The sequence below is a fragment of the Danio rerio genome, chromosome 14 (assembly GCF_052040795.2).
Source record: "Danio rerio strain M-AB ecotype USA chromosome 14, GRCz13ab, whole genome shotgun sequence".
Classification (NCBI taxonomy): Eukaryota; Metazoa; Chordata; class Actinopteri; order Cypriniformes; family Danionidae; genus Danio; species Danio rerio.
Genome location: NC_141034.1, coordinates 25,717,070 through 25,739,469, shown reverse-complemented (window position 1 = coordinate 25,739,469; position 22,400 = coordinate 25,717,070). Strand labels below are relative to the sequence as shown.

Sequence of the window (22,400 nt, the reverse complement as noted above, 5' to 3'; positions counted from 1 at the left end):
CCTAATGCAAACTTTGTCACTGTTCTGGAGAAAAAAAGCTTATAGACTAACTTTAGACTGAAAATAACATCTAAAAAACTATATTTTGATTTCATGTATACTTTATATTGCACAAAGTGAAAATTAAGCAGATAGTGCAACTTACACTATTTATACCACAAAATGGCATAGAATAGTGCCTATTTGGAACACACTCGCTGGTTTTCACGTAATGTGTGAGTGTGATTTTAAATGCACTTCAGAACTACTGGTATAATAGATAAATGAAGGTTGCTTTGATAAACGGAGCAGGTGTAAAGAGGTTACTGTCCCTTTAAGAGACGCGGGCTGACTGAGCGCATATGCAGCGGCTCCCCGTCATCATCACTGCTGTACTGAGAGACACAGACACACAAGATAAACCGGGATTCCTCCTGTTATTCAGCATCACTCCTGTCGGGTCGGAATGGAGATGTTGAATAATCGACTAAAATAAGGAAAAGTCCTGCTGAGCTCAAGATGGTGTCGTGGATCATTTCGCGGATGGTGGTGTGAGTGTTTATGCGGCGCGCGCGTGTTTGCGTTGTGTGTTGCTGCGGATACATGATCCTTTTGAATGAAAATAGCGTTTTATGCTTATTTTTTAAAAGTTGAATCATTTACATTTGGAGTTCAGGGTTTTTTAAAGATAATATAATCAAATTACTTGCATTAAAAAGGTAAATGAGCTAAACAAAGCGATGACTTCATCCAGACGAGGGTTCACCATTTGTGTTGTTTGTTGTGAGATGTTCACCTGAAGCAAAATGCCCTGTGGTGTGATATTGTGACGTAATTTACCAAACACTTCTATGTAAAATATGAAATGTAGAAATATTTGATTTTAAAAGAAATGGGCAGGTTTCAAACATCCCATATGTTCTGCATGCAGTACATCCATCACATCAGCTCATATAACAGTTACAGAATATGATGTCACAAACATTTCAGTATTTAAAGCAAGAGATAATGCATGTTAAAGAATGGGTTTCTAAGGATTTTCTTTAAAAGCCTACCTGCCCAGCTGATTTGTCTATGCTGGTAATGTTACGTAATGTGAAGGAGGCCAATCTGTTCCATATGACTCACATATTTCTCATGCTTGGGTCTCAGGTGGGTTGTGGGATTTACAGTCAAGTGACTTTGATTCTCATCAGAGTCCATCAACTCCGATTACAAATTTCCTGAGGGATCAAATACTTGGACATTATCCCAAAGTCAAATGGGAGAGGTTGAATTCATTGTTATGACTTTGGTTGGTCTGGATCTAGGCCATTAGAAACAAAGATCAAGCATCATTATCATGGTTTTGCTGAATCTCACGGAATGCTCTTCGCTGTGGCTTTAACTGTAGCAAGCAGATGCATTATGGGAGCTGAAATGGGACAGTGGGCATGTGGTCTGCCATGCGCCAGACTGCCTCGCTATCCTTCATTATGCATTACACACAAGTGCACATTTGGTATAGTGCATCATAAGTGCAACTATGCTTTAAAAATATTAGGTTGTTTCAACTCAAATTTGGGTAAAACAGTTACAACCAGCTGCTGGATTTTTCTAAAAATATATACATTTTTAAACTCAACAATTAGGTTTGTCTATATTTTACCCAAATTTGAGTTAAATCAACACAGTATTTTTAGAGTGCATGCTTTTAAGCCATAGAACATTGAATTGGGACACACTCATGATAACTACTGTCTGCACTGCACTAGGTGTGGTCTGTCCGGTATCCTGACATCTTCTATTTGATCTCCCATTGCACAGCGTTCAGATTTTGTCACATCAGCACTAAAATAGCATGTTTGTAGGACAGCACGTGTCTAAATGCGTGCTCCACATGCAGCTCATCTATCTAATCTAGTCTCTCTGTGTGTAGATCCGTCTCCATGCGCTTTAACTCCCTTTCATAAATGATTCACTTAATGGGCTGTTTGCTTTCAATGGCATCATGAAACATGCTGGTTTGTGTACAGTAGGGCTGGTATTTGTTTTAATAAAGTTTGCTCTGAGTAACTTTGATCACAAAGTCTGATTTTGTTTGTGGATACTTATTCTACTTTAGCATCAATGGAAATAGGCAGCCTCTTAAGTGTTGTAATAGTGAGTTTAAGTTGAGGTAATGGTGCAAGTGAAATTTTATATGCTGTGGTGAGATTGTGTGTCTGTTGGGAGTAATGTAGACTCAATGGGAATCTTTTCTCTCTGTAGCCTTGCTTTCGGGACTCTCTATCCTGCCTATTCCTCATATAAGGCTGTGAAGACGAAAAATGTCAAGGAATATGTGAGTATTTGATTGTTGTTTTTATTTGAATATGACAACCCATCTGATTGAATCTGGATTGTTTTAAACCACATATTAAAATAATTGTAATTAAAATATGAAACATTTTAGAATATTAATTTAATATTCTCTATATATTTAATAGTTGCCAGTCAAAATAAATACTAGTTTTTATTTTTACAAAATTCTACATGCAGAATGAAGATGAGGTCTTCATTCATACTTTATGAATATTTTATGGAGTTTTAACTTTATTTTTATACATTAAAATATTTTACAGAACAAAACAGTCAGTGACAGCAGCAGTTATTTAAAAAAAATAAGAAGAAGTAACACTACCAGTAAATAAAAACAATATACAAAGACGCATACATCATTTTCAAATTTCAAAGGATACAGTTTGGAATATTATAGTAACAGTAACATCCAGTAACAGGTGAATATCCAATTTCAATTGAAGTTGAGCAGTCTTATATTCTTTATATAAATATATAAAAGTTCTTCTAGCCACTGTGCAATTGTTGAAGGGTGTGGCCTCATCCAATTTATTGTTAAAGTTATTATTGCACTTTGTAAAAGTATATGTAGTATCTATCTAATCTCTATCTCTCTCTCTCTCTCTCTCTCTCTCTCTCTCTCTCTCTCTCTCTCTCTCTCTCTCTCTCTCTCTCTCTCTCTCTCTCTCTCTCTCTCTCTCTCTCTCTCTATATATATATATATATATATATATATATATATGGGGTAACCCTTCAAGCAACAAAAAAAGGGGTGTAAAAGGTAGCTGTAGTTGCATAATTTTCATTATCTCTATCTTTACCCCTTGCCAAAATACCAGTACCTTCGGACATTTCCAAACTATATGTGTGTGATTACCTACATTCCCGCAACCCCTCCAGCATTACTCTGACTGTGGACTGTTAACATATTTTGACACCATCAATGGTGTTTTAAAAAAACTATTTTTTGTTTTCCAGTTATGGCCCCCTACTGAGATTCTGAAAGTTTTCCCAAATCTCATCCTCAATTTTTTTTGTGAATCTCAGATTCCCACTTTGCCTTAATATTAGGAGTTTTATTTTTAAACTTCTTGTTTCATAATTTTTATGAAATATTGAAATCTATCTTTGCACTTTTAATATGGTTTATAAAAGGTAAGTGAATTCTAACAGCTCAAACTTTTCTGTAACTGCTGTAGTGCTGTGCATCTGTTTAACCCTTTGAGGTTCCGTGCAGACTGACTGATTGACTGACTGACAGGTGCATGATGCGTAAAGCTAGCAAATACGATGTAGCTTTCAGTCAAGATGAACACAGTTTCTTCAGTTACTTTACTTCAGGACGCATTAATGCCGCTCTGTAGGTCTAATTGGACACATTCATAAATATTCCTAGCAAATCTAATAAATGTTGGAGACATACTCACTACAGAAATGCGCTAAATCGCATTTCATGTCATATTTAAACAACAAAGCTGTTTACAAGAAGTCAACGTATGTGCGCGTTGTCATTGTCTTTTCATCACACAGTGTGTGCACTTGAACCGTAAGTGAGAGAGGAAACATATAGCAAGACATAATCATTAAAATAATGATTTCTATTAAAAGTGTGAAAAAGGTTTTGTGATATAATAATAACAGCGGGGTATTAAATAAATGCATATTTTCAGTAGAGTGAGCAATTTGAGGAAGTCTGCTGTTTTATTTGACAGGAGACAAAAACATGTATTTGGGAAAAAACACCCTATGCTGGTTCTTAAAAAGGATTCAGTCAGTGTTTTCGTTTTGTAATATAAATTTTAAAAAATGGTCTATACCCATAGCATGATATGAAATGCTATGAATGTATGAAAATCCAAGTTATATTTGCTTAGCATATTACTAAACTATACTACGTAGCAAATCATAGCATAGGTTCTCGTTTGAAAGACTTTTTTGTATATTAAGTGCTCAGCATAATTGAGTAATTGAAAATTAATATTATTATCCATTCCTCAGTGAATATAGGCAATGTATTTTGATGCATTTAAACAAAACCTATTTATTAAACGGATATATTTTTATCTTATTATTTATAGTCACTATACATGTTTAGAATCTGAAAGATAATACAATTAAATTCAAGAAAAATGTTGCAAAAAAAAAAAAAAAAAAGGACAACCTGCAAAATTTTAACAAAATTTTTAAATTTTTTTTATTTGTATTTAATATTTTTTTATAACATAAATGTGAGTGTACTAGTTTTTGGATCGTTATCTTAAGTTATTTTGCTGGGTAAGCTCCAGATATGGCTTCAGTACTGACTAATCTAATGTATATGCAAACATAACATTGTATAGCTTCCTATGACAAATATGATTTTAAAGAGAGTTGGGAGGGGTACACTTGTATATGCTGAGCACTGTTTATTTTTGGAAACCACATCAGTCTTGGGATGTCAGGATGCTGGTTGCTATAGAAACCACTAGGCCAGCAGTTTGCTCCCTCAGACACCATTTTTAGCATCTCTGTCATCTGTATTACAAATTAATCAGCCTTCCATTCATTTAGAAATGTGTAACATTTTAAAACATTTTATTTATTTATTTATTTTTTTGTGAAACAGGATTTATAAATGCATATGCTGCTAAAGATGCCCATCAAACAATGTGTAATTTGATAATTGCTCAGTTGGTTATTACTGTTATTGGCAGTGCATATGAAGACACACTGACAATGTAGTAGCAATGATGGTTTTTTAAAGTGAGGCACTCATGCGTAAAGCACAAGGCTATATTCAGCATGAGCATGTGAACTGATGTCATACACGCACGTGCTTGATCATAACATGTGTGTGTTTCCATCCTCAGGTGAAGTGGATGATGTACTGGATAGTGTTCGCTTTATTTACCACAGCCGAGACCATCACAGACATGCTTCTCTCTTGGTCAGTCACTTGTTAATAATGTCATTTTGACTGTTTAAGATATATTTGTCTTCACTTTTAACATTTTTATTGAATGGAGTATAATTTTGGTTTAAAACATTTGGCTGGTTTTTAATTTAGAATTTTTATTTTTAGAAAAGTATCGCATTATGCTGTTTTAAAGGTTTTTAATTTTGTTTTGATGTCTCCGCAATACATTTAACATTAAAGTAAAAAACAACAACAACAAATGTTCTTAATTTTCATATACATTGGAATATTACACACACACACACACACACACACACACACACACACACACACACACACACACACACACACATAATGGGTTGATCTTTTCTCAATAAATCAGGGGTTCTCAAACTTTTCAGCCCACGAACCCCTAAATAACAATGCCAGTGACTCGCGACCCCCACCTCTAAGGTATATACATGCAAATGTTGCACACACAACAGTAGGCCTATATAAACACAAGCATATTGACAACACAAAAAGTGCAACAATCTAACAACCACAGTCTATATTTTATAGATTAATTTATTAATTTGTTTAGTTTTTAATATTAACCTTACCTAGTGAGACTGGTGGAATCGGACACAATGTTTTAAAGTCTATTCTTGGTTTAATTTTGGAGACCATCACCATGATCATCCTCAGTGTTCAGTAGTGGCCTGTATTTATTTTAATGTATTTGTTTGATATAAAGGTGTCAAAGTTTAACCTGGTGCTATAAAATCAGTCTGCTGCTGCTTACGCTATTGCTGTGTTGTTAACCTTATGTAAACACACAGTCCTATGAAAATAAATTTAAAGGCTGATGGCCTTTTATTTGGATGTTGTTGCTTTTTAATGCAAACAATAACTTTAATTTTTTTTATTATTTGGTTTATGGATAAAAATGGCAATTCTAATAGTTTAATAAAATTTATTTGACTTTTGGAAATCACCAAGCGACCCCCTATCATAATCCTGCGGCCCTTCAAAAAGACTGTGATCTTTGCTACTTTACAGATATTTTACATTCACAGACATATATTTTAAACTTGTTGTATGTATTTTTTTCACTCTTCTAAAGCATAACAATACCATAATATGTTTGCAGATATTTAAGAAGCATGCTAAGTGGACATACTTTATCTGAAAGACATGCTCAAGTCAAGTTATTATTCTTAGAGTTCGTTCGTTGTTTAAATGTCTGTCTTTGTTTTGTGTTTTAACTCTTCCCACTGCCAGCTTACCCAATTACACATCGGCATATTGGGCTGCCTTGGCAGACTACACAGCTTATTTAATTTCAGTCATGAAGACTGCCTTAATGAATGCATGCACAGCCAAAAAATGTGAACTTCAGAGGATGGTAGCAGCCTCTGAAACGAGACGCAGATTCAGATTTCTTTTAATCCGCAAATATTGTAAAAATGATCTGAGCAGCTTGCATTGTAAGGCTCGGTCTTGATATGCATGCACCCTTTGTGTTGTCAGTCTGGCAACCTGCATGAGGGTCAGACAGGACTAGGGGTGGAGTTAAAAAAAAAAAAAACTTTCTCCAATATTTTGGATTTGGACTTCAATAACTAGTTCAACCACTAGGTGTCAATCCTACAAACTGCACCTTTTACGCATTACATGATTAAAACTGCAAAAACATGATGTTATGGTTAGTAATTAGATTATTAATTTGACTTACTGTAATGTTTATATGTTGACCTCCTTTTTTCCCCAGGTTTCCATTTTATTTTGAGCTGAAGATTGCCTTTGTTATCTGGCTCTTGTCCCCATACACAAAGGGTTCCAGCGTGCTGTACCGCAAGTTTGTGCATCCCACGCTGTCAAATAAAGAAAGGGTAAACATCATCTTGTTTTCAAACAGGTTTCCTGAAATCTCCACCAATCTCCACCAATCATTTGTTTTGCATGATGCATATGTTTGTTGCAGGAAATTGATGAGTACATAACTCAAGCTAAAGACCGCAGTTATGATACCATGATGCGGTTTGGGAGGAGAGGACTCAACATTGCAGCTACTGCAGCAGTCACAGCTGCCACAAAGGTGAAATCATTGTTTTTGTGCTTGTTTCGTTGTGTTGTAAGTCAGGGATCAACACTTTTATATAAATATTAAATGTATTTATATTTTTGGAATTATCCCTTTCATTTTATTGAAATATACTGAAAACATTTTTATTTTTGGGTTTGTAAGGTTTTTAACAAATCTATTTAAAATAAGTTTCTTGTATTCAACAATGTCGAATTAGTTTGATTTGAGTAAAACTGTGAAATATTTCTAGAATTGTATATGTAATTGTAAATGTAATGTTTGTTTGTGTTTGCAAAGCTCAATTTTCAGAATCCAATACAATTTTCATTGTCACACAAACCTTCAGAAATCATTCTAATACATGGATGGATTTTAAACTGAATTGCTGATTATTATCATGTTTTTAATGAAGCCAATATCAGAATTGCTTTACAAAAGTTTAAAAGAACAGCGTTTGCTTAAAATATAAATCTTGACAATATTATGAACGATTTTTGTTGTCACTTTTTGGTCAATTTAATGCATCTTTGCTAAATAAAAGTATTAAGATATAATAATTAATAAAAAGAAAACCTGTCCTGACAAAATTTTGAAGGTTAAACAGTAATTATACATTATTTTATGAAATAAGAATGCCAGAAAATTTAATATACTTAAAAAAAATTAAATATAGGCCAGGGGATTAAAATGTTGAACTACTGATCTGGCAGGACTTAAAGCATAGATTATTTGGATCTGTAGGGGCTAGTAGTAAGATGTTTCTGTGAATATTTTTAGGTCAGTATGGCAGAGCCACTTTTCAATAATTGTCCTTTATTGAAACTCGTGAGCAAACAACTGTGTCACATGTACAAATGCAGTAAAATGGTGCATCCTGAATAAGAATATGCGATTTTGTAATGTCTGTCTTGTGTTAATGAATTACAGGGTCAGGGTGTGTTATCAGAGAAGCTGCGCAGCTTCAGCATGCAGGATCTGACTCTGATTCAGAATGAAGATGAGCTGCAGCTGGACGGAGGAGATGACACGCACACTGCAGCCACGCTACCTCGTGCTAAAACAGCAACTCGCACAGGTAAAGTGCTGCTGTCCTCCTCAATGTGTTTGTGTGGTCAGTAAAGTATGTTCACTTGGTCATTGTTTGGTTTCAACAGGCGTAACGAGTGTGACTCCCTAAATTTAATCCTGTACATACAAGAGCAGACAGATGGATTGAAAAATGCTGACGTGTAACACTAGTAAATCCACTGCTTTAATGCCTGTAACCATAGCGACAGATAACTTTAGTAAATATTACTTTTTAATACAGGTCATTTTTATAACGGCTTTTCCTGTTCAAACCAAGATTATTATAGTTTTGCTTAGTACACAAGGTTATTCTTTTTAATTATTTTATGTTATGTTAGGAAATGTTTTAAATTATTATTATTTTTTTTAAATACAACATTTGAAGGTGCTGTAAATTTAATTTCTTTTTTTTTAGCTTTAATCTTCTGAACACATTTGTATTTAGTTTTTGTTTATTTAACGTGACTTTTAGATTTAGTCATTAGTTTAGCAGAGTAAACAACACATCTAGTGTAGCAAAGTTTAGTGTTTGTACCTCTTACATCAAGTAATAATATAGTTGTTTGAACAAACACTGAACGCAAAACCTTACAAATTTTGCTTAATGAATAGAAGTAAAAATTTAGTTATTCAGAAAATATTCCTTATATTAATGGCCATATAATATGCATAGTACTTAGCTAGCTGGCCTTCGTTGCACTCAGCCCCCTAAACCTCATTCCCATCCAGGTGCCCCCACCCCCACTGGTCCTACTGTACCCAACCCGTGCTGAGCTAAAATCGAACTGGCAATTCTTTGTATGGGAGTCAGTTGCTCTAACAAAGAGGCTAAAGACCATGGCCTCCAGCATTGTTCGTCTGTTACATGTATATTAGAGGTGTAAACTTAATTAATTATAATTAATTATTTGTAGCCTACCGTTTCAACTACCTGACCCGCATGGTCTTTGCTTTACCCATAACCAAGTTATAAATACATAAAAAAGAGAAGTTACACACAAGTCACCACCCCTCAATCACTTTTTCCGCAGGACTCGGGCATGAAAAGCAGAGTGATCTGTGTCATTATAATGGCGTCCACAAACTTGGTTGGTAAAAAAGGTGCAACAGCAGCCATTAATCTGTATCTGAGCAAACAGTATCTGAGGTTTTCGCTAAATTGACTGAGTACAAGCATGAAAGCGAAAGATTGAAGTAGTGAACTGATGCTGTGACATGTTACCTGATAGATTCAAAAGACTGAGTCGTTAGATAGAGATGAGATTAAATAATACGTTTAACAACTATAGTGAGACGCAATCCAGCGGTACATCCTTGATAAACTGTCCGACGTGCACTGCTCTCTGGGGTTTTGTGCTTAACGCACCTGCTGACTGCCTGGAGCTCAGACGTGTGCATACAATGCAGCGTATAACAGTGTCTGTGTGTGTGGTCAAGTGATGTGCGTTTACAGCAGTATAGTGTGGACTGAGATTGGTTCAGAAAATGCTAGGTGAAACGCCATCGTGGACGTGGATCATTTTTTTATTCTAAAATGCCATTATAAAACGTGTAAACGGCCTAATAGTGTGTTTTCGCGAGCTGGTAGCTGCTGTGATGGGCAGGGCGGAGGATCGTGATGCTGGCCCAGTATCGGCGATGGACAATGGCATCGTCTATTAACCCAACCTTAGTGTGAACCTACACTGGTCTCACGGGTTCGGTTATGATAATCATGTCATCAATCCTATTCAATTCGATAATACAGTGCATTGACAATGCTTTACATACACAATTTTATATTTTACGTCACAGCACAACAATTCTAGTAGTAAAATGTACAAATATATTTATTTATTATTTGTAATATAAATTTGTCCTTTTATAGCTGTTAGATATAAGTAGTGTACCTTTAAAAACTCAAGTACATGCACAGAACAACATGAGCATTTATAGCAAATAAACAAATGTAAATATCGCTTTGTCAGCATTGTCGAGCGAGTTCCTACACCCCTATCATAGATATATACACTAGATATCGCATAGGGACCCTGAGCATGCGTCAATAGCGCCGCCACATTGGTACAGTGCTCCTAGGACAAATGTCATTCAACCGCACTAGTCAAGACAGTATTATTACGTGAAGATGCGGGACTTTAGCGCTGTCTACGGGTGTAGAAACGTGCAAACAAAGAAAACAAAGCACAAAGGCAGAACATTTCATAGGTAATATTATGTTTTTTTCTGTTTTTTTCTGTTCTGAACTTTTGTGCTAATCAGGTAACGTTATTGATGATAACAGTCACCTACTGCATTCACCATACGGCAAAGCAGCTCCAACTCGCACTAAACACTCGGCTTATGCTAGTTTTGTTGAATAAAATCAGCAAACAATGCAAAAGAAATATGACAACGAGATGCTGCGCTGCCAGAAACTTGTATTATTGTCGGCTAACGTTAGTGAAAGAGTCGTTCGGGGGATTCATTCACAAACGAATCGCTCCCTCCGTCAGTATGAGAAGTGAAAGCAGAAGAGGAGGTGTGTTTCAGGACACGGATTAGATTAAATTTAACAGGGAGGGTGAATAGTACATTTCTATACACACAAACACAAGCTTTTTGTCAGTAATGCCCGTGCGGTCACTGATCCATCAATGTAGAAAAGTGATGTAAAATTATAATTTTCGTAATTAGAAAAATAAAATTACATACTAACATCCAGGAAAACTCCCGATCATAGATATATGTGTATATGTGTATATCTCTGGCTTTGCAAGGCCACAGTCCTCCACTTTACCTTGGTCCCGCATTCATTTCAAAGGAGCGCTACCCTGTAGCAAGATGGCGGCGCTATTGACGCATTCCGTCCAATAGACAGCAATAGGCCAGGCGACATCTAGTGTATATATCTATGCACCCCTATGATGGGTCAAGTGTTCAACAGAAAGGGCCACGATTGGCTCTACACTCTAGTGCTGTTCACCGATAAGTGACACTGACAAACGGCAGTGGCCATCACAGCTAATTTATGATGGATGCGTAGGAGAAAACTCACTCTGCAGGCATGCGCCAGTATCAGTAAAAAACTATACAGCAAATGCACAGTTAATTGTGCAGAGTTTCTGCTTTTATTTTTAATCGTTGGAGCATTTCAATTACTCAAACTTGTCTCCCTTGCCATAGTACACTAATGCAATATAGTGTATATTAGATAAATGACATTAGTATGTGATAACCAATTATGACCCATTACTGAACCGATACCGAATTGTCAATTAACCGAAATAATTGAAACATTTAATTTTGACACCTATATATATATATATATATATATATATATATATATATATATATATATATATATATATATATATATATATATATATATATATATATATATATATATATACGTTTTTTTATTTTAAAAAAATGTGTGACTGTTTAAGCGCTATCTACAGGTATTTCTCTAAACAGCCGATGGTCAGATTTTCGGCTACAGAATATGAATTTATTGATTCTGAAAGCTATTTATTATTTGTGCTAAAAATTATTTTAGGAAAGATATTCAGTGACTTTTGAGTTTTATTTAGTTTATATTTTGTGAATTTGAAAAAAAAAGTAATTTTAGTAAGTTTCAGTTAACAGTTTTTTTTTTTTTAATCAATAGATTTAGTTTTCATTTTTTAAAATAACCTTGGTTCAAACACACACATACACAGTGTGTGTGTGTGTGTGAGTGTGTGTGAGTGTGTGTGAGTGTGTGTGAGTGTGTGTGAGTGTGTGTGAGTGTGTGTGAGTGTGTGTGAGTGTGTGTGAGTGAGTGAGTGTGTGTGTGTGTGTGAGTCTGTGAGTGTGAGTGTGTGTGTGTGAGTGTGCGTATTTGCTGACTCATTGAAAGCCGCTCTGCAGGCTGCCTTTGTCTCAGCCTGTTTATAATGCTGATGCTGATGTGACCAGCATGTGATTCAGCTGCCTACTGGACAAGAGCAAGGAGGTCAGTCTGCAGGAGTTTGTTCATGCACAACTGCACATTGTTTTTCAGTTGTTGGATGAATTTCGGCACTCATTCTAGTAGTTTAGCCTCTTCACACACAGTGACGTCATGCTACTTGAAGTTCATGGCCCTTGTGTGAGGCTTTACAGTGAACATGAATGAAGAATGGTTCAGAGGTGATGATATTAATAATTAGATGTATATTGATTCTGTTAGCTCACTGAGAGCCTTCATTGAATTACGGAGCGTTGAAGATGCATTGTGAATGGACAAGCAAAAGGCTTTTCTAAAATAGTCTTTGTGTTTTAGGCTGTGAATGAGGTCTGGCAAGCTTTAAATGCCAAAGAGAGTCTCATCACAATGAAATACCCGAGAGCCATTTTTCACACTACCAGGGAAAATTTCATGCTATGGTTTGATGTAGTGGATCCATTTCCCTCACATGACCTCTGCACTTATTTTCTATCCAATTTTTAACCCTCTCTTTGAAACGCCCTGTAATCAGGTGTACTGAAATCAAGACTTGCAAGAAATGTCTACTTCTGTTAATTGGTAATGGTTTTGCATTTTAAAATAATAGAAGCTGTGAATTATTTTCAAATGGTATGGGTCATTTGGGTTACAAAAAAAATGCTTTGTATATTTTAATATGCAGCTGAAATTATTAACCAAGGAATTTCACAATATTTCTTATGATATTTTTTCTTCTGAAGAAAGCCTTTTTTATTTTGGCTAGAATAAAAGGAGTTTTAAATTTTGTTTTAAAACAATTTTAAGGACATTATTAGCCCCCTTTTAGTTTTTGTATATAGAAATATAAAAAATATATTATTTATAACATATTCCAAATTATATATATTTTTTTTACCATTGTTTACAGAACAAACATTCAGATATGTAGTAAAATATTATGTCATCATGGCAAAGATAAAATAAATCTGTTATTAGAAATAACTTTTTTTTTAAACTATTATGTTTAGAAATGTGCTGAAAAAAATCTTCTTTCAGTTAAACAGAAATTGGGGGGAAATATACAGGATGGCTACGAATTTTGACTTTAAACTGTATACGTAACAAACAAGGCCATATTATAGTAACACACAGCAAAATTCTTGTTACTCACACCTGTGTGTTGTGGCAGTATGGATTCAATATACCTTTTTCTTTTAAAGCACTTGATGCAATGCAGATTGTGTCAAAGTTGCTTTCAAAGGATGAACAGGCAATATTAATCATTACTTAGTTGCTAAGCCATAACAAACTGGCATAGTCAAGTTTACTCCTCTTTATTCCTGCCCATTTCTCTAATATCCAACACACTTATTATGAGAATTCATGGTTGGCTTGCAGCCTAATCTACCCATGCCTTATAAAAGAAACACTCCACTTTATGAAGAACTATAATTTTATAGTCCTCTAGAGTTAAACAGTTGAGTTTTTGAATCCATTTAGCCGATTTCCAAGTCTTGCGGGAGAAATTTCAGCTTCGTTAAGCATAAATGAGCATAAACAATTAGCATCTCGCTAGAAAGGGCCAAAGAGTTGATTAATTGTCCTATTTTAAGCTTGACTTTTCTGTACTGTAGATATATTGTGTTGTAGACCGATAGACAATAGGACTAGGAACTATACTCATTCTGGAGTAATATATAAGGAACTTTGCTGCCATACCATGGTTGGAGCAAGTTCAATGATATTACGCAGCATCTGCTTGCACAGGTAGCGTGCTTCATACATGATGCAGCAACAGAAGAGTCAAGCTTTAAATGGGAATATTGACAGGTCATGTGAGTGAAATGCCAATTGTTTAATCTAATTCAATAAGACTAGAGATTGGCTGAATGGATTAAACATGGTAAACTCAACAGTTTACCTCTAGGGGACTGGTAAAATGAGTATTTTTAAAAAGTGTAGTGTTCCTTGCTAGGACATTATCATCAAAATTTGCTTTACCTATGACATGTAAAGTTTGGGCCATCAGTGTATTTATCCATCTTCAGTACTGGTACATACTACAAGCCATTAAGTAGACGTAGACAATACATAGAATAGAATAGGGGATATTATTGTGGTTTCTTTATCAAGCCACTGAGCTTTTATTATTGTCTATGCATTTGCAGTAAGATGAACATGTTTGAGTATATAAACTACATGCAGAGGGAATGCATAAAAAAAGCTTAATTTTTTTGGAGGAATGTCTTGAAAGACCATCTCATAATCTGACTCTTCAAATAATTTGCCTCCAACTATTAAAAACCAAACATCAACTTGTTGGATGGATGAAGGGTATTCTGATGTCTAAACTGTATCCATCATTCTTGTTTTCCTCAGTACGTGCCACACCCGTACCAGCGGACACTGAGTCACAGCACAGCTCTCGCTCTGATGATCAGTCAGATAGCAGGACTGAGCATTCAGATGAGGATGCAGCTGATAAAGCCCCCAAACGCATCGCAATCACCAGGGCAGCCAAGAAACCAGCTGCTGCTAAGACAGAGGTACATGATTTAGTTCATGTTTGTCCACTGCCTTCTTTTTTTATAAGTTCTTTTGCTTATAGACACACTTTGTTTCTGAAATATGAAAAATCGAAAATTACTCAAATGTTTATTGCTCATCTGCCAAATGATTAAGAGCTTGATATGGTTGTTTATGATGTTTGACACTGATAATGCAGACAAAGACAGTGCATTCAGAAAGCTTTCAGACCTCTTTCTTTCTTTTTTTTTTTTTTTTTTTTTTTTACTTTTTATGGTGTCGCCTTATCCGTAAATGCTTTAAATGAGCTTTTCCCCCCACATCATTATATACTTGCATCCTACAGTGGTCCTGTCACAAATTGATATTTTTCATGTGAATTTTTGGTGGTTTAAAAAAAAAGGCCACAGTGCACACATCTTTTAAGTCCACTTAACCATTGGGTGTCTGATTTGGTCATTTTAAGTTGTACACAAAATACAAAATTGGAGTAATGCAGATTCTTAACTTAAATACAGTGAGAGGGTGCTCGCTGCAGAGCCATTTGAGGAGAGCTGAGCTCCAGCGAGGGGGAGCATGAGCTGTCGCTCCTCCTCCTGTAAGCTGTTTTAATGCGTACACCAACCCCACCCCTAACCCTACCCCCAGTGACATCACTCGTAGAAGAAGTGCAAAAAAGGTGGAGCTCAAGCTTAAGCTCCCCCTCGCTGGAGCTCAGCTCTCCTCAAATGGCTCTGCAGCGAGCACCACTTGAATACAGTTGCCTGCCCTTGGTATGAGAAGTGACCAACCTGCAGTGGGTGTTGTTGAGCTCCAGAGATATGTGGATATGGGTGGAAAAACTTGCTGAAGGACAGCCATCATTGATTTACTTCCCCAATCTGATCTTTATGGCAGATTACCAGAAAGCTGCTTCTCCTCAGTGAAGACATGTGAAATATGTAACAAAAGCAACTAAAGGAATCTCAGATTATGTGGTCTGATTAAACTTCATTACAAACATCAAATCTGCAGGGAAACCAGAGCTGTACTATTTTAGTGGTGATGTATGGTGTGGCTTTGTTTTTCACCTTCAGGGACCAAAGGGACTGGTCAGGGTAATAGGAAAGCTAAATGCAGTTAATTACAGGAATATCCTTAATACCCCAATATTGTGCCAAAGGCTCTCCTTTTCACAGGATAATGCACTTAAGCACATAGGCAAGAAAATACAAGAGCTGCTGGGACAACCACAGAGTTACTGCTCATCATACTCCATTCTAAACCAGAGACCTGATAATGATTTTCCATGGACAGACAGTTCTCATCTAACATGACAGACCGTATTAAAAGGTGTAGTGAAAAAAAAAAAAAAAAAAGATCCTTTGATAGTGAATACATCGACAACTAAGTAGTGTGTTAAAGCTAGGGCTGGGCGAATTAAAAAAGGTATCGTATTTAATGACTGAACACCATTGTCTATGTCTATTTAAAAAAAAATATATAAATAAATAAATATATATATATTTATATATATATATATATATATATATATATATATATATATATATATATATATATATATATATATATATATATATATATATATATATATATATATATATATATGAAGGCTATAGTTATTAAAATGTGGCTGCTGAGCACGCGCCTTGGAAGCAATGCCAATAAGCTTAAGGTGTAAATTTGTCATTTCCAATGGAGGTGCACCACTTGCATGACGTGCATATGGGAGCGACGCGCACATGTTGTCCAAGTGGCACATACATGACGCTCTCATTTTCTAGGCGCACCTGGTTGAAAACATTTTAACTTTTCATAATGTTGTGTGTGCTCTGCGTTTCATGAAAGTAAAACTATATGCTTTACACTTTTTATGGAGTATACTTAACTAGACTAATTACCTTAGACGAACATGGTGCATCCAAACACTACAGTGATTTTTACTTTTGTTCTGTGACAAGCAGCAGTGCATCTTGTAAATAAAAAAAGATGCAAGGATGTCGCCAGAGTGGCTTTTAGATTTTTCTTGTGCATCCCAGCCAATAGCACCCCGTCTGTAGGCTTTTGTTTTGCACAGTGTTAATGTAGTCATCCAACTTTACAATTTGTAATGTTGCAATGCAATATGTATTTTAATAATGATAATTGGTTCCTTTACTTGAAAGCTCAGTTTTGATTATCATAATTTTTTTTACAGAGTTTGAGGTTTACTGTATCTTTTTATTATTCAGACCTTTAAAGTTTGCTTTGATTTTTCAGCAATTACACTTTACCATTGCACCCCCTTTGTAATAATTTATTTATCAAATTTAAGAGTCTCCTTAACACTTATATTTATTTTATAATGAAGAAATCAGATATTTTTGTTTTTGACTATAAAAACTATTTGCCTTGGTGATGTTGGTAAATTAAAATAAAGTGGTTAAAAAAATCCTAATAAACCTAAATGGACTGCTAAAAAAATATTCAATAATTATCGATACTGAATCATATGAAACATGATATTGTGTAAATTTTTTTTTTTGCAATATCGCCCAGCCCTAGTTAAAGCTTAAAGTAATTTTGTTTTTTAAATGCATGCAGCTTGATTTTTCTAACCAAACATGCAACTACTTAGTTTGCCCACTGAACCTGGCCATTGTTTCACACAGTCCGAATTGTCATTCTGCATTAACATAAAGGTGTGGTCAAATTAACTGTTTTTCAGTGAACTCCAGTCACTTTAGTAGGAATCCATGTTGTCTGGAATTTGCATGAATAGCAGTTTCCCCACAGTCCCCACAAAACAGTTTCCCCACACCTGATTTCTCAGTGTGCAAATTTGCATTTCCAAAGTAAACCCAGTGAAACAAAAAAAAAAAAAAATGCTTGGTCTGTGCTTCATATTTTGACATGCAATGGATGTTTGCTTCCATGGTTGCACTTTAATGTTCTAAATAAACAGAATGAAGGTGTCTGATTAATTTCTGAATGCACTGCAGTCTGTTATAACCTTTGAACCTTATAACATTATAACCATAAATTAATGTGGTATTAGACCCTTTCACAACTGGTTTCAGCAGTCAACATATTAAATGCCATGCTTAAGTTTTTAGTATTTAAATAAATAAAAGTATGCCTATTTATAAAGCTATACTTCGTATTATCAACTTTTTAAATTGAATCGCAAAAACGTTAGTTAATGCTTATGCAAGGTGTTTCTAATGGCCCGTTTCCACCGAGTGGTACGGTACAGTTTGGTATGGTTTTGTCTTTTTCTACTATCAAAAGGTATTAAAAAGCAAACCGTATTATACCACTATTTGGGTACCCTTTTGAAAGGCTACCTAGAATAACAAAAGGGTACCAAAAGGTAGAGCAAGGCGTGCAGCTATTTGTTTACAGAGATACGTCACTAACGCGTCCAAAAGCCAGGAGATTGAAAACAAATGAAGCGTCATTTTTAAATACATGGCAGAGACATTACACCGTAATAATATATACATATAATAACAAGCCATGGTTGACCTGAGTTTAAACAAACATTGTCGTCTTTTTGATGAACAGCCACAAAGCCAAAAAAAAGAACAGAATTGACCCTGTGTCCCGTAGTTGTTTACAGGCCTGTCTAAAGCGCGAACAGGTTCGCTTTGTCACACATCTTTATTTGAAATAACAAACTTATTGAGCTGATGATAACAAGTGTGTGTGGTTTGCGATCCTTTCAGAATCTGTTTTGCGTCACTCTCGCGTTTGTCAAAGGAGAATCCTGAAAAAAACAAAGGAGCAAATGATTCTTTCAGCAACCTAAAAGATGACCAACCTGCCACGTTTAACTGTAATCATCGCCTTCTGGACCATTATAAACTCTGAATGACGGAATTACTTTCTAACAAGAGGTTACATGTGTTGGTGAAGATACAGATGAGAGGTTTGCACTCAAATAAGGACTAAATGTATGCTGTGTGTTGTTTATCTGTAATTGATTACATATGGTTGACTGTAAGTGTCTGTATGTGTTCATACATGCTGCATTTATTTACTTTACACAATTGCAGGCCATGCAGTAGGCTATTTCGCACATCACTGATTTGCAGTTATAATCAAATAATGTTCATAGAAAAGTTATTAATGAACATTTATACACAATTATTTATGTTTAAAGCATCTGTTTTGTGAGAAGTCCTTCTCATATGATATGCGAACAACCCGTTCAGCTTTACTTTGACATTTCCTTGAATTAGAATGACGTTGACTGAAACTTTGTTGCACACTATGCCCAATGGTACCCTTTTGGCAGTGGAAATTCAAGCTTGATAAAGGTGACCCGTTTCGACCCAAACTGTACCACTTAGTGGAAACAGGACATTATACAGGCTCTATTGATGGGACAGTCAAATTTTGTTCTCCCTCCTGGCTGCCATTATCAGTCTCAGACAATTTTAAAAAATTGTTTCTGAAAGTTGTGAAAGTTATCATGGAGTTTTCTTTTGTTATTTGAGCAAACTGAAATGCAAATGTGTTCATGATACTCTTCACGACACTCTGAGACAACTTCCACTGCTGAGAATCCTGGAAAAGTGAAAGCTCTATTAATTGTACACTTATTTTTTTCTTCTTGTGTTTTGTCCCGATGTCTTCCCCAGCAGACCACCAAGACAGTGAAGAAAGCTCCAAAAAAGAAAACCACCACGGCTAACAACGTTGCTGAATCACCATGAGCCACACGGTGCTCACCAATTCTTGGACAACACAAACATTCACAAGCTTTACCATATTATTAACACCCAACCATTCATGCTGTTTGCTTTTAATGATGTGTACTGACATCCATCGCCTGAGGCTGTTTTTATTTCGGTTTGATGCGGTGAGTAAGTTTAGACATCAGGCTACATACATTCATTTTCCATGTAATAACAGCAGTGTTTCTGCGACATCTCTGTAGGCCTTAATATTAGTGTGCAAAGCCTGAGATCTGGAAGCAGTGCCTGCACATAATCATACATCATCACTTCAGTCCATCCCTGTTTTCCCTAATAGAGGCCAGTTCACTTTTTTTAGCATGTAGGACACACACTATGGGATGAGGGAGAAACGGGAGCAGAAAAGCTGGGCTATTAAATGAATTAGAAACAGACTTGATTTACAACACAAGTACAGGGTCCGTAGAGATGTCTGCTGTCGCTCTGAGCTGTTCTGTTCTCATTCTGGGTCATTGTACGTTCTGAGATTTGTCGTGAATATTCATGATCTCAGAGGTCAGACGTCTACTAGAAGCTTCAGGATCTTCTATGCTCTTGCTGTTATTGGTGCGTTTGTCCAGAGCTGTTCGGCGTGCGTACGCTTTTCTGGTTCTAATTTAACACCCGTCTAGTGGGATGTTACACATTTTGGAAGTATTATTTTAAAAATGCCAGGTCGTTGTTTTGGAAGGGTGCAAGATGAAAGCAAAATTTGTCACTCAAGTTTGATCTCTGAAGATTCACTCTTTTTTTTTTTATTTTTTTTTTTTTTATAGAAAGTCAATCGTTTCAGTGCAGCCAACTATTCATTTTATTGACGCATTTTGCTTGTCGAACTCCAATCCATAACATTTTTTTTTAATGATGCACTGAGCAGTTGGGAGTTAACAGATGGTTCATTGTGGGCAAAATGATCAGCCCTCAGAAGTGGAAATTATTTTTAAAATACACCAGACGGTTTTCGGGCCAACGTATTTTTTAAGACCTCCCCCTATTCGTTCTCTTGAAACTGCATGTAGTCCTAAATCCACATGTGGACCGATGTGTTTGGATTTGGTATTTGGTGCTGATCTTGACTTCAGCTGTTATGGCATTATAACATGCAGCGTTATTAAGAGCCGATAGGTGGCGCTGCTGTACAGCAAAACAGTACAAGAATACTTGCAGATGGAGAATAGGTTTAAATCCGTTGGTTAATTAGCCGAAATATACCCGAATAAATGTTAATTTGTATAATACTATTGACTGTACAAAGTCTGCCTTACTCTGATAGGCTTTTTAAGTTCATGTTTACATATAATATGTCATTTTGTAGGATAGGATGTACAGAAATGTTAATTTTTGTTGTAAAAAGTGTTATTTGTGCATATTTGTGTGGTTTTAATTTACGATGTTTTGTCTTCTCTCTGCCTTTTTTTCTTTTGTTTGAGAAGGACTTTTGATCATTTTATAGTTTAATTAAACAGTGCAAATCATATGTCAGTCCTTGTTTAGACACTCACACGTGTAGTTTATAGCAGATGGATGTTTCTGTAGAAACACGCGGATTAGAAATGACAGATCTGTCATAACACAATGCTGACTTGAATCATCATGATCAATAATTCAGTGTTGCTGATTGGCGACATGACATTTTTCTGTGTCTTAGTCTCCTGAGTAATTCATCTTTTTTTTTTTAAATAAGAAACTTTGAGATTGTTTTTCTTTTAATTAAATGTGTGTGGTTGATGCTCACCAACCCACACAAAAATGACTGTCAGTCTCACTCCTCAGTCTGTTCTTTGTTCTTTTCTTTTTTCGCTCCTTTCCCCCCCTTTTCTTTGGTATTTATTTGCATAATCAGAAATGACAATACGTTTGTTTTCTTTTAATTCGCCAAGGCTTGCGCTGAGTGAGACATGACAAATTGAACATTCACTTTTTCTTTGTTTTTCTGCATTGTGTTGGAAATTGGTATTATTGCATTTGCAGATTTGAACTGAGAGAATAGTCAACCTTAATATATTGTTTGTGCCAATTCTCAATGCTCTTAATATATTACAAGAATGAAAAAGAGACTGCTGCTACATGTGTACTAACTGACCTTGAAATATTATTCAATAAAAATGCAATTACTTCCTGAACGGATTATTTGTTTAATTATTTCGAACCGTTTGTAATCCTGTAAGTACTATAGAAAATAAAATAAACAGTTGTATTAGGCCACATTAATGATTTCCTTTTGCCGTGCCATCTAGATTTAATATCAGCCTTTTATTTTAATAGTGTTTATCAGTAATTTTAATGAATATGCCTCATTTCAACACTGTTAATTGATATATAGATTTGTTTACACTGTAGTTCAAAACAGACTGTCGTACACAGCACAGATAACTCCCAAATCTGCACTGAGATGATCTGTATTAGTGTACTCTTAAAAGAGGACAACCACCAGAGAAAATATTTTGACGATTTGAGAAAATAACCAAGTGGACAATATGAATGTCTTATGACATGGCTGTAATTGAGGATTTCTTCCTTTATATTCATTGATGCTGTTTGTTTTCCAAACCATTCACTGACACTGTGATCACAGCTAATAGCCAGTCGGTGCAATTGTATAAGCATTGTATCCCCAACCATCTCAACCCCTTTTTCTCACTAATTAAAGACACAATTAGTAGGGTAATCCTGTAGCATGAATAATGATAATTAAATGATCTATTTAGAGTGCCATTTTTTTTTACATTACTGACATTAGTTGACATCAGACAAAATTACTTGTAGTACTGTTACTTCTGTAAATTTCAGCGTTTGTACTATAGTTCAGTGTATGACACTGTAGTATGTACAACACTTAGTTAAAACTACAGTACGCTTTAGCATTTATTAGCAATGAACTGATAACTATGTAATACA

The 22,400-nt window shown here is 35.5% G+C and overlaps 1 protein-coding gene across 3 annotated transcripts; it reads left to right on the top strand.

Moving 5' to 3' along the window:
• Positions 1-343: 343 nt before the first annotated feature.
• reep2 (receptor accessory protein 2) lies at positions 344-21,625 on the top strand. 3 transcript variants are annotated; one of them, XR_015506878.1, is made up of 8 exons: positions 344-530; positions 2,230-2,302; positions 5,148-5,224; positions 6,948-7,068; positions 7,161-7,274; positions 8,190-8,337; positions 14,635-15,298; positions 15,542-16,250. XR_015506878.1 is itself a non-coding variant. In XM_087280770.1 (8 exons), exons 1-8 carry the CDS (start codon positions 499-501, stop codon positions 19,479-19,481), a joined length of 804 nt encoding a protein of 267 aa, XP_087136896.1. In that variant the 5' UTR covers positions 344-498; the 3' UTR covers positions 19,482-21,625.
• Positions 21,626-22,400: the final 775 nt, after the last annotated feature.

Bases quoted from the DNA above. Each gene is read 5' to 3' on its own strand.
- reep2 (XM_087280770.1), top strand. From the start codon at position 499: ATGGTGTCGTGGATCATTTCGCGGATGGTGGT. The intron at 531-2,229 runs GTGAGTGTTTAT...TTCTCTCTGTAG, and splicing joins ATCATTTCGCGGATGGTGGT to CCTTGCTTTCGGGACTCTCT. The intron at 2,303-5,147 runs GTGAGTATTTGA...TTCCATCCTCAG, and splicing joins CGAAAAATGTCAAGGAATAT to GTGAAGTGGATGATGTACTG.